The sequence below is a fragment of the Camelus bactrianus genome, chromosome 16 (assembly GCF_048773025.1).
Source record: "Camelus bactrianus isolate YW-2024 breed Bactrian camel chromosome 16, ASM4877302v1, whole genome shotgun sequence".
NCBI classification, from domain to species: domain Eukaryota; kingdom Metazoa; phylum Chordata; class Mammalia; order Artiodactyla; family Camelidae; genus Camelus; species Camelus bactrianus.
The window spans coordinates 48,923,368-48,951,092 of NC_133554.1; the positions used below are offsets into that span (position 1 = coordinate 48,923,368).

General features: G+C 34.3%; 1 protein-coding gene across 11 annotated transcripts in view; it reads left to right on the top strand.

Moving 5' to 3' along the window:
* Positions 1-27,725, top strand: part of CEP112 (centrosomal protein 112) — a 381,720-nt gene that overhangs the window by 83,745 nt on the left and 270,250 nt on the right. For all 11 annotated transcript variants that reach the window (XR_012499617.1, XR_012499618.1, XM_074343512.1 and 8 more), the window contains 5 exons: positions 11,078-11,232; positions 11,528-11,657; positions 12,426-12,518; positions 13,246-13,305; positions 21,441-21,520. Coding sequence is in view for 9 of the 11 variants with exons in the window: in XM_074343512.1 (XP_074199613.1) it covers positions 11,078-11,232; positions 11,528-11,657; positions 12,426-12,518; positions 13,246-13,305; positions 21,441-21,520 (518 nt within the window). In the remaining 2 variants the exon portion in view is untranslated. The remainder of the gene's footprint in view (positions 1-11,077; positions 11,233-11,527; positions 11,658-12,425; positions 12,519-13,245; positions 13,306-21,440; positions 21,521-27,725) is intronic.

A 27,725-nucleotide genomic window follows, 5' to 3' on the forward strand; every position in this document is an offset into this window, starting at 1 on the left:
TCATGCAGCAGCTCCTCACTTTCTGGGGTAGCTGGGATTTGTCATTTTATAGTTGCCACCGGGGTTTCTTCTCCTAGCCCCACGATTATAATGAAGAAACTCCCAAATAGCACCTGTTCATCATTTTGACAAAGATGACCATTTAAAAAATAGATTTTGTTTTTTTAGAAGTTTTAGATTTACAGAAAATCTGAGAGGATAATGCAGAGAATTCCCACATCCCCCACACCCAATTTCGCCTCTTAGTAACATCTTACATTGTTTTGGTACACTTGGTACAATCAGTAACTCAATACAATACATTATTATTAACTGAAATCCATAGTTTATTCAGTTTTCCTTAATTTTTACCTAATGTCCTCTTTCTTTTCCAGGGTCTCACCCAGGATACCACATTATATTTTTTCCTTAGGTTCCTTTTGGTTGTGACATCTTCTCAGACTTTCCTTATTTTTCATGACCTTGACAGTTTTGAGGAGTACTGGTCAGGAATATTGTAGAATGCCCTGTATTGGAATTTGTCTCATATTTTCTCATGATTAGACTGATTATGGATTGAGGCAGTAAGATCACGGAGGTAAAGCGCTAGTCCCCTCATAGCATCGAGGATACATGCTGTTATGACTTACCACTGTAGATGTTCAGCCTGATCACCTGGCTGAACAGTGTTTGTTAGGTTTTCCACTGTAAAGGCACTCCTCGCCTTACCATACGCTTCTCTTTGGAAGGAAGTTACTGTGTGCAGCCGATGCTTAAGAAGTGAGGTGTTATGCTCTCCATACTTGGGGATGGAGTATCTATGTAAATTATTTGGAATTTTTCTGCATACGAGATTTGGCTCTTACTCATTTATTAATTTAGTCAACCACTTATTTATATCAGTACGGATTCATGGATATTATTTATATTATGTTCTAGGTTATAATCCAGTACTCTCATTTTGTTGCTTAAATTGTTCCACCTTCAGCCATTGGCAGATCTCCCAGTAGTCGCCTGTGCCTTTCTGACCTACCCCCATCTATGTGGACTATATGGAGAATGGTATTAGAAACCAAGATCTGTTTGCTAGGTGTACTCATGACTCCTGGGGTATCATTTCTTTTATGTCCTCTCACCAGACAGAGTATTTATATATGTACTAACCTGTATATACATTTGCATATCTGTAAACATTAGTATATGTAGCCATTTGTATCTATATTAAGTGAAACATAATTTCTTACTGATGCCTGTAACTCTAAACCACTACCACATGGCTTATTCTAGCCTTCTCCTCCCCTCTGTAAATTCTCAGTCCAACAGTGGAAACTTGGCCTCCACCATCATCCATCCACTTTCTGATTGTTCAGTTTCAGTATACACATACACCAGTATCAGTTGTTAATCTATATCACCATGGGAACCAACTTTGTCAACTAGAGAACAGTGCTTATGTGCAGGTCCTTTTGCCTTTGGGCTTACAGACTCCACTCATTTCAGAATTGCTTAGGTCAAAACCTTTTCCACTATCCCTTCAACGAGGTTTTTTCATGTGTTTGTAATATAATTAGATTCTTTTGTCACAGCCTGCGTTTCTTCCTGGGATCCCCAAACTACTAAATGATTTTTTTTAATTTGCATAAAATAAGGTTCATTCTTTGTGCTTTAAAATTCCATGGGTTTTGACAAATGCATCTTGTCATGTGTCTACCATTATAGTATCATACATAATATTTTCACTGTCCTAAAAATCACCTGTACTTCATCCTTTTCATCCCTTGCCTCTCTTCCCTAGAATCTCTGGCGACCACTGATCATTTTTACTGTTTGCAAAAATTAGTTTTTTGCATAGTTTTATCTTTTCCCAAATGTCATATAATTGGAATCATACAGTATGTATCCTTTTCAGACTGGCTTTTATACATTTAAGGTTTATTCATGTCTTTTTGTGGCTTGATAGCTCATTTCTTTTTATTGCTGAATAACAGTCAATTATTTGGATGTATCATGGATTATTTATCCATGTACCTATTGAAGGACATCTTGATTGCATCCAGTTTTTGACAATTATGAGTAGAGCTGTTATAAACATTCACTTGCAGGTTTTTGCTTGGTCATAGTTATCAAATCAGTTGTGCCTTAACAATTTCACTATAGGGTGTACAACCAAAATAAATAGGTGAATATGTGTACCATGAAATGTGTGAAAGTATTGATAGCAACATTATTTTTAATAGCCAAGCACTGAAAACAACCAATCAGTCAATAAAATGGGTAGATTATTCTAGGTATATTCCACAAAGGAATACTGTTTATAGCACTGAAAATGTTTAAACTACCACTACACCTCATAACATGGGTGCTGAATCTCACAGACATATAATATGCCTGACACAAAAGAGTACATGTACTCTGATTGTATTTATAGAAAGCTTCAAGAAAAGGCAGTTAATTTTTTGTGATAAAAGTCAGAGTAGTGGTTACCATTTTGTAGTGACTCATGGCTTTTGTCAATTTGTAACGAATTATCAAAAATGTATGCTTAAAGCGGGGGTTTAGCACAATGGTAGAGCACATGCTTAGCATGCACAAGGTCATGGGTTCATTTCCCAAGTACCTCCATTAAAAATAAATAAACCTAACTACCACTCCCCTAAAAAACCCCATCAAAAATGTATACTTAAAATTTGTTCATTTTTTGTTTATATGTCATATTTCAAGAAGCATTTTATGAAATAAGATAAAATATGTTGCTACTTTTGCCACAGGAGTTGAACTTTGAACTCTAAATAGTTGCTGAATTCTAATCCTTTCTAATTTTTGACTCCTATAGAATTTCAAACAACATTTGTGTGTAAATCTCTAACAATTCTTATTCTATCTGTTGATTATATAATTGAAGCCCCATCAGATATTTTATAATTTCCTAATACTTGTTGAAAATCATGTCTATAATTCCTAACAAAATAATACCCTTTCACAAACTCTCTCTCACTTCCCAATGTGCCAATTCTCTTGACATATTAGATTTTGAACCTGGAAGATGTATGATTTTTGCCACTTCTCATCTCCTTCATTTCCTGTTTTACTTAATCATACTGCTTACTTCTCTGAAAGTTTTCTTGGACCTGCTCTCTTCCCTTCTGTTTCCACAGCTACCACTTGAGTTCAGGCCATTGTTGCCTCATTCCAGGACTCTTCCAGTAACCTGCCGGTTGCTCTCCCTGCCTCCTCTTGTTCTGTATTTCCACAAATGCAGTTTGTCCTGTTTTCTCACAACCAAGAACTTGAATTACGAATCTAATGCCTATTATAACTTCTGTTTACAAGCCATGTCCATTCAAGAACTCCAACCTAGTCTTCCGAGTACCACCTTTGAGTTCACGATGTGGGAAGATACTCTTTGTCCCCAAGGTAATCTGTTTGTTGTTGTTCCTTCTCTGATCCTGCTGTCGTAAACCCTGGAATTCCCTTTCTGCATTGTCAGTTATGGCCTGAAAAATATGATTCAACACCAGCATCTTTTTTTGGAATGGCTTTTTACCTTATTTTGAGGCCTCCTGTTCTGTATCCCCTCAGTTCTTTGTATTCGCTTTTAAAAAGATTATTTTGGCCAAATGTTCTTAAGGCATTTCATCTATTTCCATAGGCTTTCCATTGATATCATAAGATTTAAATATATTTTATTTACTTTATGCTTACTTTGTGTAAGACACAATGTGTTAAGAATATGCTTTTTAAATAAATAATTAAAATAAATAATAAAATGAATAACTCATCATACATTTTACTTCTTGAATCAAAGCTTGTATCAGTGTGTGTGTATATATATAATATTATATATATATTATATGTATATAAATATTTGTTCAATTAACATAGATCCTAATGCAGAAGCCACTTTTTCATTTTATATAATACTTAACTGCATAACAGGGCCTGGCCCTTTAATCCTGTCCTTACACCAGAAACCATGCCAGCTTCTGACAGCACTTTTGTTAAACACAGGTGCTCATTGTTTGAGGATTAGTATCAGAACCATCCTGTTTTTCTGTTTAAAACCTGTTGATATTTTACTCTTGTTTCTTCTTCTGTTACTCTCATCCCTCTTTTACCTTATCTTTCTAGTTGGATTGACTGCTAACCTGTTTTTCTACTACTGAATCCTTTTCTTATTTTCCAGTCTCTGTCTTCCCTTTAGTGACTGTTCTGTTTGGCACAGCCCCACGACTTCCTACTTTTGTGCCTGCTTCACAGGTGGTACCAGCTTGATTGTATTTGCCCATTTCATGGGCTATTTATTTATATATCTCGTGTTCTATACATATAAATTATTTGAATTAATTGCTAAGAGACTTTCAGGAGGAATAAGTCTTTGACAACCCGATCTTAGTATGTTGGAATTAACATGAACATCATACATAAAATTCATTTCCAAAAGTAGTGAGCATGAGGAAATGTGTTGAGTAGTGTGGTAAAGGGGATGGTTCTAGGGCCATTTTTTTTTTTTTGTTACGGTTTTTTTAGTGTTTTATTCACAGCAGAATTGAGGAGAAGGAAGGTACAGAGATTTCCCATATATCCCCACAGAGCCTCCCCCATTATCCACATCTCACACCAGAGTGCTTCATTGTTACAGTTTATGAACCTACATTGATACATCACCACCCAAAGTCCATAGCTTACATTAGGGTTCACTCTTGATGTTATTCATTCTACGGGCTTGGAAAATGTATAATGACATGTGTGCACCTGAAATTATAGTACGATACATAGTATTTTCACTGCTGTAAAAACCCCCTTTACTCTGCCTTTTCATCCTTCCTTTCCCCTTAACCCCTGGCAACTGCTGATATTTTTACTGTCTCTATAGTTTTGCCTTTTCCAGAATATCGTATACTTGGAATCATATAGGGTACAGACTTTTCAGATTGGTATCTTTCACTTGATAATGTGCATTTCAGTTTCCTCTATGTCTTTTCATGGCTTTATAGCAAATTTCTTTTTAGTGCTGAACAATATTTCATTGTCTAGATGTACCACAGTTTATCCGTTCACCTACTTAAGGACGTCTTGGTTGCTTCCAAGTTTTGGCAATCATGAATACAAAGCTGCTATAAACAGCTGTGTACAGATATTTGTATTTACACAAGTTTTTACTCATTTAGGTAAATACCAAGGAGCATGTTTCCTAGATTGATAAAAGTATGTGAGTATGGTTAGTTTCCTGAGAAACTGCCAAACTGTCTTCCAGAGTAGCTGGGCTACTTTGTATTCCTGCCAGTAATGAATGAGAATTCCTGATGCTCCACATACTAATCAGCATTTGGTGTTGTCAGTGTTCTGGATTTTGGCCACTCTAAATGGGTGTGTAGTAGTATCTCACTGTTACTTTAATTTGCATTTCTCTCATGATACATAATGACATATGATATAGCATTCTTTCATATGCTTATTTGTCATCTGTATATCTTCTTCTGTGAGATGTCTGTTAAAAGTCTTTGACCCATTTTTTAATCAAGTTTTTATTTTCTTATTGTTGAGTTTTAAGAATTTGTTGTACATTTTGGATAACAGTCCTTAAACAGATGTGTTTTTTGCAATATTTTTCCCAGTCTGTGGCTTATGTTCTAGTTCTCTTGATATTGTCTTTCATGGGATAGGAAATTTTAATGAAGTCCAATTTTTAAATGTTTTCTTTCTTGCATTGTACTGTGAGTGTTATATCTAAAAAGTCACTGCCAAATTTAAGGTCATGTAGGTTTTTCATATGTTATCTTCTAGGATTTTTATAGTTTTGCATTTTGCATTTAGGTCTGTGATCTATTTTGAGTTAATTTGCAAAGTCTGTGTCTAGATTCCTTTTTTTTTCCTGCACATGGATGTCCATTTGTTCTAGCACCGGTTTTTGAAGAGACTATCTTTACTCCATTGCATTGCTTTTACTCTTTTGTCGAAGATCAGCTTACTGTATTTATGAGGGTCTATTTCTGGCCTCTTTGTTCTGTTCCATTGATCTGTTTGTCTTTTCTTTTAACAGTACCACAGTGTTTTGATTACTGTAGCCTTATAGTAAGTCTTGAAGTAGGCAATGTCAGTCTTCCAAATTTGTTCTTCTCTTTCAATTTTGTATTGGCTATTTTGTGTCTTTCGTCTTGCCGTATAAACTTCAAAAGCAATTTTTCCATATTCACAAAATAACTTGCAGGGATTTTGACTGGTATTACATTATATCTACAGATCAAGTTAGGAATAACTAACATCTTGACATTATTGAATCTTCTTGTCCATGAACATGGAATCTCTCTCCATTTATTTAGTTCTTTGATTTTTCTCATTCTTTCATCAGTTTTGTAGTTTTCCTCATATAGATCTTCTACATATTTTGTTATATGTATTTCTTTTTTTTAGGGTGCTAATATAAATGGTATTATGTTTCTAATGTCAAATTCCTCTGTTTTATTGCTAGTATATAGGAAAGTGACTTTTGTATATTAACCTTATATCCTGAAACCTAGCTGTAGGTCTTATTTTTCTCAAAAATTTTTTTCTCTCTCCCCTTCTCTTTCCCCTTTGGTACTGCTAAGTTTATTTTTTATGTCTGTGAATTTGTTTCTGTTTTGTACATAGATTCATTTATATTATTTTTTAAATTCCACATATAAGTGATACCGTTTATTTGTCTTTCTCTGACTTGACTAAGTATAATATTCTCTAGTGTCTTATTATCCCTTAATGTTTTATTATTTTCAAGAGTTTTTGATGGATACTTTCAGATTTTCTACTGAAATTTAGTTCTTTCAGATGATCATATTTTCTGTGAACAAAGACAGTTTTATGTCTTCTGTCCTGATCAACATACCTTTTATTTCCTTTCCTTGTTTACTTCATTAGCTAGGATTTCCAGTATGATGTTGAAAAGGAGTTGGGAGAGACAGCATCCTTTTCTTGTTCCTGATCTTGGTTGGAAAGCTTCTAGTTCTTCATTGATAGCTGTAGTTTGGTTTTTTTTTGGTAACATTTTCCCCCATATTGAAGAGATTCCCCTCTATTCCTAGTTTACTGAGAGTTTTTATCATGAATGGGTGTTGGATTTTGTCAAATGCTTTTTCTGCATCTGTTGACATGATCATGTGATTTTTCCTCTTTATCCACTGATAAGATGGATTACATTAATTGATTTTCAGATGTTGAACCAGCTTTGCATATCTGTCCAGGGGCTATTCTTTTTATTTCTATTACTGCTGAAGTAATTGGGAGTGTACTTTTCATATTTGTATGCTGCTAGAAGGAGTCATCATAAAAAGATGGGCATAAACTTGTTGAATTAGAAAAGTCTTCCCATGATAGAATTCAGGAGGGACAGTTTAATTTGTTCAAACAGGAAAAAGATTATATATAAATATAGTTGAATGTGATGATTTAATCATTGGTCACCATTATAGGACTGGTATAGACATAAAACGCAAAATAGGGAAAGCATTAGTTATTCAGTGCAGTTTGAAATGCAGGAGCTGGAAGGTAATCATATAATGCCCCAGTCACATTGCCACTACCTATTAGAGAAAGAGACAAAAACAGGTATCTATATCCATCTGTCTATCTGTCTGTCTGTCTATCTCTGTATATATTTATCACTGTTACTCTGTTCAATGATTTACAGACAACTGAGATCAAATTTTGCTTCATCATCCTGTACTTTCTTCTCTCATTTGTTGAATAACTTTTCCTCTCACCTGTTTTTTTTCTTTCTCTTATAGCAAATACTTTTATACTTTCATCTGATCATTTTCTCTCATGTCCACTGTATTCAATATTCATATTATAGAAAGATGGTTGACTGGTTTTCAGGCTGGTAGGAGTCTTTTTTCCTTAGCAAAGTCTGGAGACTTACTTATTGTATCAATTCAATAAATACTCTTTGCCTTAGTTTCCTTAACAATTAGGTATTTTCTAATAATAATGATCATATATTTCTTTTGGATTAAGAAAAAACGATTTTCAAAAATACTTTGAATATAAGGGGATTATCTTTATCCCTACTTTGAATTTCTTGCGTTCTATCTCTACCTTTTATAACACACACAAAAAACCTCTTTGGTATAGTCTATGAAGAACAGATGTTTGTTATTTTCTCATTATAATCCTATTATAACCTTACATGATGTGCTAATGTTCTTCTATAATGTGGCCAGAAAGCACTTTAGTTTTGAGTATGAAGTGGAGATTTTGAAAATTTAACAGTTATCCTGTTTTTAATTAAAAGAATTTATAGTCTACAAATCTATGTTGAGTACTTACTACAAGCCAAACACTGATCTAGAAATCAAGGGATTTATAGTGAACAAAGCAGTGTCTTGAGCTTACATTTTACTGGGGAAGATAGACAACAAAAAACAAACAAATAAGTATATAAGTTTATGACAGATACTGAAAAGAAAAATGAAGGTTAATAAATGAGAAGGGAGAGTGGTAGGAGATGAAATCAGAGAGGGCATGATAATCACTTCATTCTCTGAGTAAGAAGGGAAATCATTGGAGAGTTTTGAGCAGGAGTATGATATTTCATTAATGGTCTAAAAAGAAGTTAAATAACTTTACCGTAACTGTGGCATTTTTTTCATCTATGTCAGTGTTATAGTGTGCCCTTTCAATTAGTATGTATTTTTCTTGTAGTATGGTGCTTAATATATTTGTTCTTTTACTATTTTAGTTCTGATTCTTCAGGTACACTAGTGATGTAAATGTGAACCATCCTTCTTCCCTTTTCTGTATCTATCTTTTGTTTGCTCTTGTGTTTAATTTTGTTCATTCCAGTTTTGCTTGCTTTCCACAAGCTTTTCCTTCATTCCTTCTTTCCTTCCTTCCTTTATTTATTTATTTATTGTCTCTCCCTACACATTCTTTTTCAGAGCTCTTTCATTTTAGTTTTCCTTTTCAAGATGCTTTCTTCCCCTTCCACCTTTTCTTGAGCTCTAGGTGTTCATGTTTTATTGCTCTCTATCTCAGTATAGCTTACCTAAGATTTTATAGTTTTTCTCTGACTTATTTTTTATAGAGGTAAGGTTTGTTAAGTTTTAATGGGTATATAATCTTTTTGCATATTGTGAAAGATATTCCTTGTGACACACCTGGTATTGATTTTAATTGGTCGCATGGAAGTGATTTTATTTTGTGAATAGTCATCTGTCTTTTGTTTTTTTCTGCCTTTCCTCTCATATCCTTACCACATATTTACATAGATTGTATGCTGGCCTATTTTTTTATTACTACTCATCTTTCAATATGCAAATTTCTTCCTTGATCAGTTATTTGAAGACTGTTTCTGGGTATGTTTGGCCAGGGCTGTGTTCCATAGTAGCATGAATTTCTTACTATGCATGGATACATGTGATTCAATTCTTTGAGCATTCATTGCTCTGTATCTACAGTCAGGCTCCTCATAATGTCATTTCTTTTCCTTAATTGCTCTCAGTCATAGATTGCTTCCTGCAGCTTAACACAATGTGGACTCATCCCTCTGAGGTTTCTTCCTCTGGCCCCCATAAGTCCTAGCCTGCCTTGGAAGTTCTCCAGTGCCTTCCAATAGATTTCTTCTGTATTTTTTGTGGTTTTCAGTTGTTCTCAGTGGGAGCGTAATGTGTTTGTTGCAAGCTACTCCTTCATAGTTGGAAAGTTCCTTTTCCTATGATTTATTAAGATGGAGTTTCATTTGTGTTTCTAGTGTATCTTGTCTCTTTTTGGTAATACGCAAGAGAAGAAGGAAAACGAATCATCTTTTTTCCACCATTTGAAACTGGAAGGCAAAAGATATATTCTTTTCTTTATTTTTTCCAGGCAATTAATATTTAGGAAATAAGGAGCATTTCGAATATTTATTGGAAAATGGAAACTATCTTCTGAAAGAAATTCCTAAAGCAGAAGCATCATTAATAAAGAGGCAAAATAAATAGGGTATATAGAGAAGAAATCTGAGCATCTGAATGTGTCAGGCTCTGCGCTACAAGTTATATGTGCTTTTAAAAGTTAATCTATATACCATGTTTTTACATAAGATATAATTATTTCCATTTCTCACGTTTGGAAGTTATGGCACCAAAATTTAAACTATATGCCTAATTCGTATTATAATGAAGAAAGGATGAAATGAAAAAAGATTTGGGGGTTATACTGTTATTTAATGCTTAAACTTTATTTTAAATATTTATCTTAAAATGAGTATAAAAGGATACTAATTGATTAGAACATCATCTTAACTTTTTCTAATTACTAACACTTCCTGGAAGTGTAATTGTGAAAATGAAAATTTATTATCCTTTTAGCTAACGCTTGCTTACCCTAATGTTAGATAAAGTACCTAGTCATAAACATCTTTATCCTAGTTCTATAAAGATGAAAAATTCAAAAGAACTTAAATATCAAGAGATAAGGAAATGAGTTAATTATGTGATAATTTTGAAGACTGTGGCAGTATGAAGTACTTTTGATAAAATGGTAAGTAAATAAAAAAATGAATGAAAAAATTGTGTGCAAACACTGCAGCTATGTAATAAAATCTTCCTGGACACATATGTGATATTACATGCATCACTTACATGATAACCCCTGTATTAAAATATTTGGGTTATGGATTTCCTTTTTAAACACATTATTAAATTTCTTTTGTAATTTAAAAAAGTTTCCAAAACTTCAAATGAGGATCAAAGAACTGCTGAGTACTCACCTAAGATATAAATTTATTAAGTTGCATAAGGAGAATGGAACCTTCTTGAGGTTAGGGACTCTTCTATTTACTGCTGTGTCCCTAGATAAAATAGTGCCAGGGATCAGTAAATACTCATTGAATGAATGAATGAATGAATGAATGAATGAAAGAGTGAATGGCTAAAAGTATATAAACACAATGGCTTTAGTTTTATGGTAGAAGGCATTCCTTTAAAAAAATAATTTAGAGATTGGTCTAATTTTTATTAGTATGGTTTATAATATATTTTTTAATGTTCTTATCTCTAACCAGTTATAGTTTTTTCTTCCAGCTACTTAATGAATCTTAATAAAGTCAGTCAGAGGCTTTCTTAATAATGACCTATTCTTTTAGAACCAGATGATCAAAGAACTGGAGTCTCGTGTCCAGCAGCTGACTGGAGAAGCAGAGAACAGTAATTTACAGAAGCAGAAGTTAATGCAAGAAAAATTGGAACTTGAGAGATGTTACCAGATAACGTGTAGTGAATTACAAGAAGTAAAGACAAGGTAATATCTGAAGTCAGATATCTCTCAGGTGTGATATTAACTCTATAAATGGTCTGCTAAAATAATCACGCTTTGTGCCTTTAGCCTTGGGAGGTTTGCAATCTAAATGCCATTTGTTAAAAATTTTAAGTACTGTTTAATGTAAGAAGTGTACTGTTTAAAAACAGTTGATAAAAATGTGGATACTTATTTGATATATTGAAAGATAATGCATTTGGATTTGGTTGACCAAAAAAGTCCATTTTAGACATTGATTATAAATGTTGGAAGTATATTTTATTCTTACTGCTTTTAGGCGCAACACACTGCATAAAGAGAAAGATCATCTTGTAAACGAGTATGAACAAAACATGAAACTGTTACAAACCAAATATGATGCTGATGTAAACCTTCTGAAAAAGGAACATGCTCTTTCAGCTTCTAAGGTATTATGGATGCTGGTAGATAGAACCATGAAAAGTGGTTACTTTCTTTTCTCAGCATGTAACTATAGGTAGCTATGTAGAATCGAACTATCAGGCATTTAAATTAGTCTCTCCTTTGCTTTATTTGATGCTAAGTGTGTAATATATAGTATAATACAAATATTTAATAAACTGAATTTTGCTATGAATTAATCCTTTTAAGCACCGTTTTTAAAGGAGGAAAGATAAAAATCTGAGAAATGCCCAGTTGTGTTAATAATATATTTTTTAGAGTAGCTATATACATTGTAATCATTATTTTGAGATCTTGGTTATGCTTTAGTTTTCCTGTCGTCACATACACATATATGAGCCCACAGACACTCATGGGTACTGACACACTTCTGTGTCAGTTAATTGAAACTTTCCAAAAAGGGAATCCTATAACTACAATTCTAGGGTAGTCAATTACTTGATATTTCATGAACTAAATGTTGCAGTGGCTGTGGTTTTAAAATTAAAATTTAAGTTTTCTGTAAACCTGTTATTTTTATACTAACATTATACTTTCTTAACTTGAAGTATAATGGAGAATTTAATTTCCATTTGTACTTTAAAAGATTAATCTTTTAAGTTTTAAAATAACATTTTAAAATTCAGATTTGTAGGTAGTTTTAATTCTGATTGAAACTTTGGGGGGAAAAAAGGTAAATTTATTTAACCAGAAGTTTGTAGAATGGTACAGAAATCAATATTCTGTTTTTTGTTATTTTCTTAAAATCTTCCTAGGCATCTGGTGTGATTAAAGAATTAGAACAGAACATCTGTCAATTAAAACAGCAGTTACAGGAATCAGAACTTCAAAGAAAGCAACAACTAATGGTGAGTCCTGTATTTTTACAGACAGAGATGACTAAAGCCCACCTTTCCTTTTCTTGATGTGTGGGTATAAACAAGTCAATTAAAAAAACTCAGAAATGCAATAGCCATTTCTGATCTTATTGCATGGCATAGTTTTTCATCTTATTTATTCATTTTAACAAAAGTAGATATAATGGGATATACAGTATAAGGAACAGTACTTTTATTTGAATAATCTACTTTTCTGAAATTAGCTTAAAAATAAACCTTATTTAAATGTTACTATTTTAGAATAATTTCCTCTCTTTAAATTATTTTCTTCCATTCTTCATACCTTCTCTCTCTTTTCTCTTTTACACTTTTTAGATCTTTCCTTTTATCTCATGGTCAAAAAGTACCAAGCACTGGTATATAGCTTCAAATTTATTATTTCCATATTGAATTATTTGGTCATTTTTAAGTAATCTCCTGCTTCTAAGGGTGGAAAGTTTCTCTTCTGTTGTAAAGTAGCTACTTTTGAGAGTAGTAATATCTTGAGATAACTAAGGTTTTATGTGTTCCAACATAAAGCTATTCATATTTCCATTTGTAGTTTAGAAGATTTTGACAGGTAGGGCTCTCTTAGTAATATACAAAACTCAAATAAGGTTTGTTATCAAGGAGACTGATTTATTTTGTTAGATTTCTAATTTTATTGACTCTAGTGGCAATTTTGAGTATAATAAAAATAAATGTTTATTATTCACAGGATGAAGAAAATAAGTTTCAAATGGAGAAAAGTCATTTAAAACGCACCTATGAAAAAAAGGTAATATGTTTGGTGGGAAGCTATAAGACATTTAAAATAGCAACTGAGGCAATTATGAATGAGGGCTGATGAATTCCAGCCCTTATTTCTAAGTTTATTTCAGCTAGCCAGTAATCAGATTTTGCTTCTTTATTTTTCATGTCTATAAACAGCTTCTTCAGTTTGATTCTTAATTATATCAACATTAAAACACCTCTTCTATGTTATATTTAATGAGTGAAGAGTATTATTATGTGAACTTCTCATAATAACCCTTTGAAGTTATATTTTCTTTCTGCCAGTTTAAAAGTATGATCTTACTGGTGGGGGTGTTTTTTTCCATTGTATCATATGTATAATAGGAACTCTAAATATTTAACCAAAGAATATAAAACAGTGAAAGAATTGTCTACTACTTAAAAAAATCAATTAACAGTTGTTTCTTGTCATTTAGAACAGTGAATATTCCTACTAACATATGCTGGTATCTTTGTTAGCGATAGTAACTGGGGGTTTATTGACACACTGTTAACCCCTTTGGCAATAAAGTACAGAATTCTATAGGTTTGTGACTTCCAAGCTTCAGTTTTGAATTTGTTGTTTGCTGTGTAACTGTAGTTGAAATAGCAAAGCTTTTTGTTGCTGCTTTTGTAATTATTTACAGTTCTGACATTCACCAAATTAGTCCTCTTGTAAAATACACACAAAATGGAAAATGAGAAAAAGGATGGCCCTTCAACTAATTAAAATACATACAAATTAAAATGAGACAGATTTTATATATAGCACACAATACTTGAGACACTCGGTAATATGCATATAGTCACAGCAGATACTCATTACGTGCTTTCATTCGGCAAAGTGTTGTGCTAGGGCCTGGGAGGGAGGAGAGGGGTTGAGGATGAGTTAGACATAGATTCTGCCCTCCAGGAGCTTGATGTCTAGGAAGAAGAATGCTTCTGTCCTTTGGAAAAGTGAGTATTTCTACTGATGTGCATGGACCTAAATATGTGCTCTTTAAGATTCTCAGTTTTCTTATTGCTAATTGTTTTTTTCCCCTGCAGTTTTAGTACAGCTCAGTGCAAGGTACTGAATGCATTTCATGCCTACAAAATGGTATCGGAGCAGGAGGGGGAAAAACTGCTTTCACTGAAATAAAGTATTTTTGTCGGTTTCTACTATTGAGCCGTGCAACTTCATAAATATTTGACTTACCAGAAGAAGACCATGTATTACCACAAGCCTTGCTCCCCACTGTATGAGGCATCCACATCCTCTGGGTGTACTTGTCAGTCCATTGTTCATTCTTTGGGCAGATATCTGGCTTCCTGTCCACTAAGGAACACCTTCCTGGCCTCCTGCTCTGTTACACTCTGTGGTCAGCCCTCTTCCTGGGAGGTTGTCTCTGTGCACCCGTGAGACAGAGAGAGGGCCTGGTACCAAGGGGAAAAGCACACACTGACTAACTCAAAAGGTTGTATTCCTACCCCCAAGTTAAGTCCTGCGGTGGACTGTCAGACACAGAGATTTCTCCTCCCACTGTCTTGTCTTGGCTATTTAGCCATGAAGTAAACTAAGGTTTCAGCCCCTCTGCCCGAGGTTCACACAAGGAACAGACTGTTAAAGCTCAGTTCATTCTTATCCAGTCACCTTCTCTTCTATTTCACTTCAGGGAGCAGACCTGATCCTTTTAATTAGGTGTCATACTACAGTTTTTCCCTTTCCATGAGCTACCAAGTGGCCTCACTTTTTAATAATGTAACTAGTTAAAGTGTGTTAATTTTTTTCAATGTAAACAAGACGTGTTTAAAATAACAGCAATCTGTAAAAGAGAAATAAGCACATTTGTTCATACTGCATAAGTTCTGACATTATTTATATCGGAAGAAAATGTTCCTCAGCATGTCACTTTTTGTTTTACAATTAATTCCATAATCTCCCCTTTTTAAATTGACATCTGTTCTTCTTTCTTTATTAAACCTGCTGTGATCTCAGTCCTTAAAGATCTGATGTCTTGTACCCCCCTCAGGGAATATCCTTTTTGACTGCTTAGGGAGCTGACATAAATCTTACCTAGCCCTGGACTGTGTAACCGGATAGCCAAATGGGATGGATAGGGCTTTTGTTTGTAGACAGTGTTACAGGTGTGCACATTCAATAACTTTTGGTATAAAACTGAGTTGTGAAATCTGTTCAGGAGGAGGAAATGCCACCTGAATGACATTATTTCCTCATGCCAACAAGAAAGCAGCATGAGAGATTCTAACTCGTCTTTGAGGTCAGAAAAACAGCGTCAGATGCTGTCCTTAATTTAAGCACACACACATTATCTAATGGTCTTTATTGATCTCTGGTGGCTATTGCCTGCTCTTAAGATCTTTGAACATCAAACAAATAATAAGTAGTAAAACTAAATGTCATTGTTTGATGAAGTGTCCTAATCTGTTAAATCAGGAAATGGTTAGGCTAAATGATTTTACTAGCAAGGAAACACCTGCCTCCTACAAATAACCTATTGCTTGTTTTCCAAACAGGCACCAGAGAGTTAAAAGATAGTGCTGTTTACCTAAAGAAGTTCATGAGGCAGATGTTAAGCTTGCATATCCTCAAGTGTGCTAGAATTGAAGTATCTACTTAAAATAATTCTGATGGAACTGTGTTACAAATGAGATATAAAGTCTGATGGAGTTCAAAACCATTAAAGATAGCTACCCCGGTGTTTGGCATGCATATATAATTCCTTTAATTAGGTTAAAATAGTTTAAAATTTCCACAGTTCTGCATATATTGTGCAGTGTTTTCCAACTGATTTTCTTTAAGAGGACATGTGCCTTGAGTGAAGTTTTAAAAGATGAAATTGTGCAGTGAAATGATTTTTAGAAAGCATGCTGCCCAGTGCCAGGTATTTTTTGCAGTGAGAAAAGGAGACATGGTGGGGCAGTCCCCTAGTCGACATGTGGGTCCGCAGCAGATCCCTGTTCTTTTATATGCTATGATGCTTGCCGCAGTCTGTCTGTTTCCTTACATATAGCAGCAGATCTCCTTCTTATTTACACAAGCATTCCTTTCTTAACAACTTAAATTCTTATGGTGCAAGGGAGTGAAATCTACATTTAGTAAATATTCAGTAAATGTGCATACGGCTACTTAAATCAGTCATTTACAGCAAATTCCCATGTTTGAGAATATATGCTGTATCTTTGACTGTCTGGTTTGTGTTTTCATTGTTTAAATTTATTATTTAAAATCTTAAAATTCATTTTTGATAGTAACAATATATAATAGGGTAAGAATTACAAGCAAATCAATTTAAGTCTTATTCCCTGCTGCCATTGGTACATTAAAAAGGAGAAGTTGACAATAGCATTGTCTCTATCACCCACAACTATCTGGAATATTGGTAAAAACTAAAAATATAATCCAAAAAGACCCTTAAGCATTTAATACAGATATATTCAATTAAGAACAAACAGACAAACCCAGAGGAGCGTTTATTGACTATTCTAGTATAGGCCAAGTATTGTGCTGAGTGCTGGGGATATAAAAGTAAATGAGAAACAGCTTCGAGCTTTAAGGACCCCCCCCCCCCCCCGCCCAAGCTCAGAAGTCTGTGCGTTGACACATGCATGTTTAACGCAGAGGGAAGGCTCTCATTCCCCCACCCAGATAGTCCCATTCCTGCTTTAGAAGCAATAAATTAGATCAAGGTGCTTGGATTAGCACAAGCCACATCAGGAAGAGGCAGCTAAAACTTGACAGAGGTTAAGACTGAATAGCGAGTGGTAAAAAGTGCTTACAGGAACTCAAAATTCTTAGCAACTCAGGGCACATTTTATGAAAAGGCACACAGCCCATCTAAGGGAATTACTGTATTGTGGCACACTATAATGTGATTTTGTGTGTTTATAATGACTTTGAATTTTCAAGAAAATGTTTGTGTATAGAATATTCAATCTGAGAAGGTAATGATAATAATTGTTAACACTGCTGAGCATTTATTATGTTCCTAGTATTGTTGTAAGAGCTTTACCTGGAGTAACTTAGTAACTCATCATGATTCTTAAAAAATATATTCACTTTATCATCCTCACTTTTGAAAAGAGGTGACCGAGACAGAGTGTTAGGTAACTTGTGAGGGAGGAGGGGCAGAACCCCACACAGTCTGTCTCCAGAGCTCACTCTTGTAATCACCATGTCATGTTAGATAGATTTTTCTCAAAATTGGTTAATTTTGGGGGGCATTTTTCACTTGAGGGGGTAAATCTCAATTATGCTATCATTCATAGAGGTCTGAGTGCCAGGAAAAAACTGAGCAGGAAGTAGAGGGGAAACCCTTGGTAGCACAGCACTGTGGAGGCCAAGATGTAAGGTATCGTTGACTCGTCAGTAACTCTTGACAGTGGCTTCTGGTTAGTTTTCCATATTTCGTGTAGTTTTGGAGAACCAGAGAAGTAGTCTGTGGGGAGAGAGCAAGCCTCCTTCTCAGTAGGAATCCCCAGCCCTCCAGGGATCTCCTGGGAACCGGGTTTTAACTGCAGCTCTGAGGAGACAGCCACACCAGCAGACATGTAACCGAAATGAGGCTGTGCCCCCTGTATTTTTTTGTCAGGCACCAAATCTGAACAGATCATACTCTGTTTAAGAATGAGTAGGTGAAAGAAACCAAAATAGGGTCTCTGAAAAATACTGTAGAGCAAAGGGATGAGAGCATTATACAGGAGACTCCAAGAAAGGAGTTTCTTCTGGAAACATACTACTCCATAAGAAAACATGGAGACATTCATCAGTGGAGAACCAGGAGACATGATGTCTATGAGGGAGAAACAGGTGTCATGAGGAAAGAAAAGGATGAGGTGAAATGGAGGTAACTGTCACAGGACGGTCTGTAAGGATCCTAAAACAAACACAGCAGCAGATTTAAAACCCACATGGGGCTGCTTAGACCCGGGTAGAGCAGATGTTGGAAAGAATTAAATCAGTGATATGGAGGACAAACCTTTATCTTTTAGACTAAAAGGAAAAAGGTGAAGAAAACATTTTTTTTTGAGAAAAGAGATAGATATTAAGGCGGAAAATAGAAAACTAGTATACAACAATCGATATTCCTGAAGGGGGGCTCAGAATAAATGAACACAAAATGAAAGATATGAGGAAGCTTCTCTGAAGGTCTGTGTATGCAAATTTAGAAGCTTCACCTTGTGTCAGATAAAAATCAATAACAAGATTAAAACCCATTGGAACTGTAGTACCAAGGGACTGGTTTCATAAGGGTCTAGGCCAGGGGGAGAGGAGAGCCAAAGTCAGTTGACTTTAGTCTTCTTGGTACAAATTTAAATGTCATAAAGTAATAGACCAGAATGCTGTGACTCAGTAATCTTACACACACACCACTGTCCTTCTTGTGTGAAGGCAGCAGCATGGCGTTCTGGGATATGTGAAGCCTCAGAGATATATCACTCAGGTATTCTTTTTGAAAATAAAATTACTGGATGAGGTGCTTTAATCAACCTAAGGCTAAGAAAAAAAATCAAACCAAAACACTACAACAAAACATACTCAAGAATAAAAAAGGAGTAGTGGCAAATGCCAAAATTAACTAAAAGGGAGATGAATTTAAATACTTATTGTGTATATGACATAAAACAATGCAATTGTCAGAAAAAATTCTTGAGAGAAAGGATGTAAAATTAAAAAAAAGTTAGAACAGCTGTCTGGAACAACATTCCCAGATCACTTGATAGAAAACTAATGTGGATTACTTCTCCTACAAAGAAGTGAACACATGCTAAGCTATTATGTAAAATGAAGGACTCATAAGTTAATTTTTCACTTGCTGAATATTAGAGAAATGTAAGTTAAAATAATTGTGAAATCTGTATAGTATCACTGGTGAAATTAAAAACTGTCTTTATCTGTCAATCTGTCAGAATATAGAGGAATTTGGAATTTTAAAAAAGCCATGTAAAAAGGAACAGAAATCAAGAAGTATAAAGACAAATTGCGTACATAAGAATATTTTGGTGATGGCAATAAATCCAGTAAAATCCTAAATTTCAGTCAAAAGCCAAATCTGTGTGATACTTACAAGAGATTTAAAATTGATTAACAGAGAAAGATTAAAGCAAAAGGATAGGTAAATTTGTATAAATGTCACCATTCAAAAGAGCAGTTTAGATAAATTTTTAACTGTGTTAATGCTGGTTTCTCTGGTTAACTTTCTTCACAGTTGTCCTTCCCCTACCTTCCACTCAAATAGATAAGCTTTTCTTTGTGTTTTTATTTAAGGGGTTTGGATTTTCACATAAGCTTTTATTTCAAGAGAGGATTTTACTGACATGTAAACACATGTTTCCAAAATCTCTCAATTAGGTCATCTCTGAATTTAATTTTAGGGCTTTAGTTCTTTGAGTCTGTACATTAAAGAGACCAGATCAGTGTTGCAATGGTTCTGGTGCTTAATTAATGTATTTACTCCAATTTAGCATGCCTACTAAATGCTGTGATACATACTAGGGATCTGAGATAAATAAGGCAGTAATTTCAATCTTGAACCTGTTAAATTTTGGATGACACACTCCCCCACTCAATGTCAGATAAAATAAATGTGCTCAGTATCCATGGGGGATTGGTTCCAGGACCCCAATACCAAAATTGGAGGATGCATTGTAAATGGCATAGTATTTGCATATAGCCTATGCACATCCTCTGATAGATTACTTATATAACAAATACAATGTAAATGCTGTGCAAATAGTAGTAAATACGATGTAAATGCTCTGTAAGTGGTTGCTATGTGTAGTAAATTCTAGTTTTGCTTTGGAAACTTCCTGGAACTTTTTTTTTTCCCAAATATTTTCAATTTTGATTAAGTTTGAGGATTTGACCTGTGCGTAGGGAGGGCTGACAGTAGTGGCAGAAAATTTGCAAGGCAAATTAGTTACTTTCTCTTCCTAATAAGGTAGGTATTTATTTGGTATTTTAATTTTAGCATTTAAAATATGGGGGAAGGGGTTTCCTGTCTTAATTCTCCGAATCGTCCACCCGTACCACCACCCAACATGCTCCTCTCTTGTTTCCATTTTTTCTCACCTTGGTGATCGCCATCGTAGCAGCCTGTAGAAGCTTGCTGAGATTCTCATGGAAAACCTCCTCTGCTCTCACTACTTTCACTTTACAAGTAGTTGATTTTATTTATTTATTTATTTTACTAAAACACTGAGGGGGAAAAATACAGAAGAATTGTAATAGGAAAAGGCCAAAGAATGTAGGATTTTTTAGTTAAATAAGTCTCCGATAGTTAACTAAATATAGGTATTTTTGAGTACCACTGATTCAGTATGTGAGAAGGTTTGTGATTGTGTGCGTGCATGTGTGCATGTGTTCTTCTCATTCCTCTCTCATGTCTTGCACTTTCATCCTCACCTGGGTTGCCAGCAGCTGTGTAGCCCCACCCTACTAAGTGAATTGAGTCTTCTTACCTCCCCGCTGGGCGCTGCACCCTCGTTTGCCCCACATGTGGAACCACAGCTGCCGTTTTACTCTTCCCTTCCCTCCGCCTGTACCAGCATTTCCTTTTCCTATTTTTAGGTCCATATAATGGGTCCATGTTCGGTATGTTTATCAGCATTTGCATGTGAAGAGCTCTCTGTGAAAAGAAATTTTCATTTAGTCATTACTCTTGCTGCCGTCACACCTGTTCAAAGGACACCACACTGGGGAATGAGATTCTCATGATGGGGGCTTCCTCCCAAACTAAGTACATGGTCATACAGCTCATTCCCAGAAGTGGAAGTATAATAACCTGTGTCATCATCTACCGTATTCTCATGAATCTTGTGAGGTTACTTTCCTTTGGCTAATATATAATGCTAAAAAAAATTCAAAAGTGATTCCTCACTTTTTGAACTTCTTACATATCAATTTATTTTACAGGGAATCCACATTCAGGTACATTCAGTCTTAGACCAGAAAATTACTATTGAAAGAATAGTATTGAAATAATTCTGTGAAAATGATTATGTTTAACCAAGTCTCTGTCTTGAAAAATCTAAATCCAGTTTTATATTAAAAGTGGATTTAAGATTACTGTTTCATTGTATTTCTCCTCTGAGTAAACTTGACTTGTCTTCCAGTAAATTTTGTTTTTGTCATGTCAGGTTCATGATTTGCAGAGCGAACTTGATAAAGACAGAGAAGATGCTCAAAAGAAAATCCATAAATTTGAGGAGGCTTTGAAGTGAGTAAAACTGTAATATGTGTAATTTTTAAAAAAATATTCTAAACTGTGAGCCAAATTAAGTAACTGAAACCTAAACATATTTTTATTGTAACTTTGCTATGATTTAGTTTGAGTCAGTTTTCCATCATGAGTATCTATTTTCAGAATTTTATTACTAGCCAGTGAATTTTTTGTAGAAAAGGAAAAAAATCAGTTCAGCTGTTTTTAAGTGATAGGAATGTAAGAAAGAGAACTTAGTGGTTTCAGATGCTTTTGTCCTCTTAAATGAAAACAGATTTAAAAACAAACAACAACAACAATAAGGTTTAGATCTTAGGACATTTCGAAATTCCTCTGTAGATTTTTTGGAGAAATTTAGGTAATGAAATGTTCCAGTTGTTATATTTAAAAATGGACTACTACACAGGCATTGTTTGGGAAAGGTTTTGTCTTATGATACTTAAACTTACACATTAAAGTATTAGATTTTGTCTTTTTCATTCTTTTACTAAGTTGATGAGGCTCTACTTATCACTAGGTGTTATTCTGCAGTTTTTAGCTGGAAAACATTGATTGATTCAGTAAATATCGAGTTCTCACCATATTTCAGGCTGTGCACAGTTCCTTCCCAGGGGACCTCATAGTCTAGTTGAGAAGATATTCAAACACTTTGGCAGCAATAGTACAGAGTGATAAGAACTTTAATAGGAGAATGGTCAGTGGGTACCTGACCTGAGAAAATGATTTAAAAAGGGAAGCTTACTTGAGTGCAGTGTATCTGGCTAACTCCCAGAGAATTCCATTTTTCATGCTTTTCCAAACCCCCAAACAGGAATAACTTACAGAAAGGCCAAAAAAGAATATCCAAGATCGAACAAACCTAGTATCAAATTCTTCCTGGGAAGTTTGCATAACTGCTCCCTCTCCTTTACTTGGCTTGTGAGTAAAATGTCCTGAATGGGTTGCTGAATAGAATGTCTTAAAACAATTTATGTACTATAACATCATAGGATATCAAAATTTTTTTATCTATACCAGAACTTAGTGATTATTTGTTCACCACATGTGAATTAGATGAAATTAGAGAAGAACTATAATATCCATTAAACATTAAGTCAAATAGCTGTATTTTATACTCCGACTCGAATAATGACACAGCTAGGGCATTCTTGCTTGATGAGCGGGGTGCCTTCCCTTTATCCCTCATTAATTCATTTTTTTTCCTCCTTACAATGTTTTCCTATTTCTTTAATGGAGGTACTGGGGATCAAACCCAGGACCTTGTGCATGCTAAGCTTGCGCTCTGCCACTGATCTACACTCTCCCCCCGCCCTTAAAATGTTGATTAACAACTTTCTTCATCTATTCAACTTCCCACACTTCCCTTTCTTTTTTGTTCTTCCTGGCCTCTTTTGTCATTTCTTTATACTTTTCCCATTAGCTTGTTGATTTGTATTTTATATCCCTAAAGGAGAAGATAACCCCTTTAAATAACAGCAAATCAACAGGTACTTGTTTAGAACCTACGCTGTCTATTGTAGTATCGTGCTCAAAGAAATAGGAGGTTTAGAAGCTATAACTCAAGACATAACAGTGCTCTTAACAATTTTATAGTCCGGTTAGACATTTGAAGTACTTAGAGTGTTATATATTAAGTTGTTGACAATAAGTGCAATTGGAATTAAGAAAGGTTTTTTTTTTCCAGTGGAATATTGGGAGTTTATGTGTAAAACAGAGTGGTATCTTTTAATGTTCACTGAGGACAGTGAAAAAATCCTGAGACCTCTATAGTTTCTGTGAACAACATAATCTATTTCTAAGCCAAGTAACACTCTTTAAGGCTTTAGAGGTCTTTACCAAAATACCGGATTTTACTTGGAGTTAAAAAGGCTATGTTAAGATTTTTAATAACGTTCTCCTGTAGGACTATTTCTCCCATTCCTTATGTCTTCATTTTTGCTAAATGTCTATATGATTTTAACACCTGGAATAGCACGAGTAATCGGGTCTGAAAGTAGCAGGATAAGCTGTGTGGTGTGAACTTCAAAGTAAACAGCGCAAGCTGGCTGTTTTCCCAAAGGAGAATATTCTGGGGGCAACTGCTACTATTTTTCAGTCTTAAGAATAGTGTTAGACCCAGTTGGTCCAGAGACAGTCCCATTTTTCTAAAAGACAAATATATGGTGTAGAAATTTGCCGTGATCATTAGCAATTTTTTCTGTCATAAATACACACAACGTGAAAAATCTCACTTTTAGAATGTGGTGGTATTCATTCATTTTTTCATTCTTTCACTCAATTATAGGGTTTGTTTCCTCTGTGCATGTTGAATGTATCATAGAGAATATCACAGAACTGGAATCTATACCTATGAATTAATATACAAATGGACACATGATAACTGTATTCAACTCAATCTTAGGTTTAGTGCTCAAGTTGATACTTCAGACACAGTGGTTATTTAAGAGGGACATTGATTTGAAGTCAGCACTCACTGTAAATGCTAACTCCTTAAAGCAATTTGCCTACTTGTTAGTGTTTTTCAGAACTAAAACCAGTTTAATATTACTGCCCTACTATGTACACTTTTTATTCTACACATATTGTAAGCATTTTTTTGCTTCCTATTTCATTTTTATTGCAGAAAATAATTTTAACAACCTCCAGTAACTGAAATTTATCTGAAACTATAACTGTAAATGGTATGAATTGTATGTGCTTATTTTTCATTTTTCAGAGATAGGTAAATGGGAAACTTAGTAGACTAATGAATGGAAAATTATCATATGTAACAAGATAATTTACTTTAACTCTTTGAAGTCCTGACACTGAAAAAGCATATTTTTGGAGGAGTTAAAATCTATAAACAACAGATGTAGATAGTGTAGATTTGGTTTATTCCTTTTTGATATTCATATGTTTACCAAATTTGATTTCTAAGTTTTTGGTGCTATTAAAAATAGTAAAGCATTGTTCTCTGAGATATCTTATAAATTGTCTATTTTAAAACATTCAATGAAACATTACAAAGTTGTATTTTTGATTGATACCTCTTTCAAACTTGTCTTTGGTAGTAAAATACAAAACTATCTTGAAACAGATTCTGATCCATTTCAGCTTTTTTGCATTGTCAAATTATAAACGTGATAAATATTTCTACTCTGACGCTAATATATATATAAGATTTCTGTTTTTCAGTTGGTGCTAAAAATAAGTAATGGTAATTTCAGTAGAATTTCAGTAATTGGTCTTTTGGTGATATGGTTGTAAGTGATCCTACAAGAAGCAAGCTTTTAGTTAACTAAAATACATTGTTTTGGTTGTAGTTGCTAATATATACATGTATATGTATATGTGACTGTGTGTGAATGTATCCACCACAAATAAAACTTTTATTGGGTTTAAAAAAATACAGAGAGATAAGACAAATTTAAATCTGGGTCATAATCTCTCAGGCCAGAGGCCTTTTGACATTACTAAAACAAATTAATCATGCATTTTGTTAAAAGAAGGTGTCTCATGAAAACTGGATATTCCATTAGTCCCCTTTTAAATCATTATCTTGAATATTTGCCACAATTAGTTTATAATCCTGAAACATACGTTTAGCTAACTTTTTGCAAATCTATATAATACATAAGATGTAGATATATATTTGATTATATAAATATTTGCAAATATCTGCTAAGTTTGCTCTTACTTAGACTTTGCTATAAATAAATATACTATGGGGAAAAGTGAAACAGTGGTTTATTATACCTTATAATTTTTAAATAACTTTTTAAAACTAGGTAATAGAGTTCCATGGTTTGAAATATGAAAGATGAGGGGAAAAAGAGCATATAAGGAAAAGCTCCCTTTGGTACCAGCCTTCTCGCTACACATTTTCCTCTTTGGAAGGAGCAGTGCTCCCAATTCCCTGTGTATCCTTTCTTATGCAAACATGACTGTTCTTTCCCCATCATCTTTCCCTCTATACTCTCCATATATCCTGATTTTTTTCCCACTTATCAACATACCTTGGAGATTATTTCATATAAAGATATAAAGAGCTTCCCCATTCTATTTTATGTATTTGATATGATTTCTTTATTGATGAACACATGATGAAAATGCTTCCATTTGTCTTCTGGTACATATATGATTTGATTTTAACATTATATCTGCGATCCATTTGAAATATACCCAGTGTAGGTTGTAAGGTATGGATCCTGTTGTTTTTGGTTTTTGTCAAATGGTTACTCAGTAGCCTCAGTGTCACTTATTTAATAATCTAGCCTTCCCCTCATCAGAGTTCTGCTGCAGTACCTTTGTCATTGGACTTGTTTCTAGACTTTCAGTTCTGCTCAAGAGATCTGGATACACTTGGACCAGTCCCATACTCTCTTAATTACTGCAATTTAAAAATAATGTTTAGTGTCTAGTAGGACTTTTTATCCTGTTATGCTGTTTTTTTTCCAGAATCATTCCTTTTTTCTTGTTTATATTTTTCTATTGGAGATTTATAATTAGCTTGTGTAGTTAAAAAAATCCCATTAGTCTTTTTCTTAACATTGCTGAACATATGTGGTTCAACAAAGGAAGAGGTGACATCTTTTAATGTTGAATCTTTATGGAAGAACATGGTATGCCTTCCTTCATGCAGGTCTTCTGTGCAGATCCACAGCTATATTCTTTTTTGAAGTAGACATTGTTTGCAAGGAATTTATGTTACTTAAATATCACAAGTTGGTTCTTTTGTAATAAGTGTGTGTGCTGGTATTTTGACTATTAAGATGCGGGATGTGAAACACAAATGTGTAGGTTGTTGTGCATTCTAGGTTTGAAGTTTCACACAGAGTTTGGGATGTGGATTTTAAACTCTGCGCTTTTGGTCGTACCATGTACTTTTCATGAAGAATGTAAAACTCTTGAGGGCATCACTTGTTTTGTTTATACTTCTGTAGCCATTCAATGCCTTGCACATGATTTTAATCAAATTAATTTATTAATTCCTCCAAACATACATTTTATTTTAGGAACTTTGTTGGTACTGAGTATAAAGTGCTGAACAAAGCAGGCAAGGTTTCTGCTGTGGCCACTGTACATGGCTGCACAGATCTTCTACTGCATAATACACTGCCCACTAGTGTATTAATGCCCACAGTACAGAGGGCACTGTTCACATGGACACTGGGTGATTCAGGTGTGCTTTTCCTGCTTCGCTTAATAACATAAAGTATTCTTGACTTTATTTTATTTATTTAGTGTAAAGTCAGTATTTCACTTTCTATTAAACTATTGTTGGGACTGCTGCATTGTTTGTAAAAGTAGAAATTTTGTAATGAGGAAAAAGAAGTGAAGTGTTTCAGTCATAATTTTAAGAGTTAGGGTTAGTATTTATAGGAAGTCCAGAATCAGTCTGCTTAACCTTCTATGTCCACAACATTTTTTAAAATCTCCGTTGCCTGAGCACCTCCTAATCATCTTACTGCTCAGTTGGCCTCCCCTTTGCTGGTTACCATCAACTGGAATATTCAGAGTGCACCATGTTCCTCCTCTGAGTGATTTTTTTCTTTGTGCGTGTATGCAGAATGAAAATCAGTGTTTATTCTTCTAGAGGCTGACCTAATAGAATGCCTTTAAAGCTACTCAACTTTTCCTCTGAGAGAAAACATCTTAGGGGTTTAAATACAAAGTCTTATTTCACCATGGAATTTCTATCCAGAACTCTTTAGAGAGTTACTGATTTTTCATAGTGCTGATTCCAAATGGCATTATGAGTTTCAAATGCTTTCAGGATCATATCATTTAAATAATGGGTGGATATAGGAAAAGCAAATAAGAGTAATTTTTATTAGGATTTATTTCAGCAAGTAAATAGTTCCTGTGTTTATAATACATAGATTTAGTGAACTTATTACAAGAAATAACAAATAAAATATCTGTCTTTATTTCTAAAACAGACTGAAATGTATTATAGTATAAACAAGTATCAACATATAATTGAAATTAAAATATAACATAAGCATGTAAAAAAGAGTGGATATTATTGTAACAGAAATAAAGTTATTTCTGTGTTTAAATTCTAAATTTGCCTTGACCTGAACTCTTTCAGGTGGTTTTGGGAGGCATTTGAGTTCAGTGTAGGTTAAAGAGCATGGCCTCTGGATCCAGCCATTATGGGTCCAAATTCCAGTTCAAATTACCAGCTGTGTCACCTTGGGCATGATGCTTAATTTCT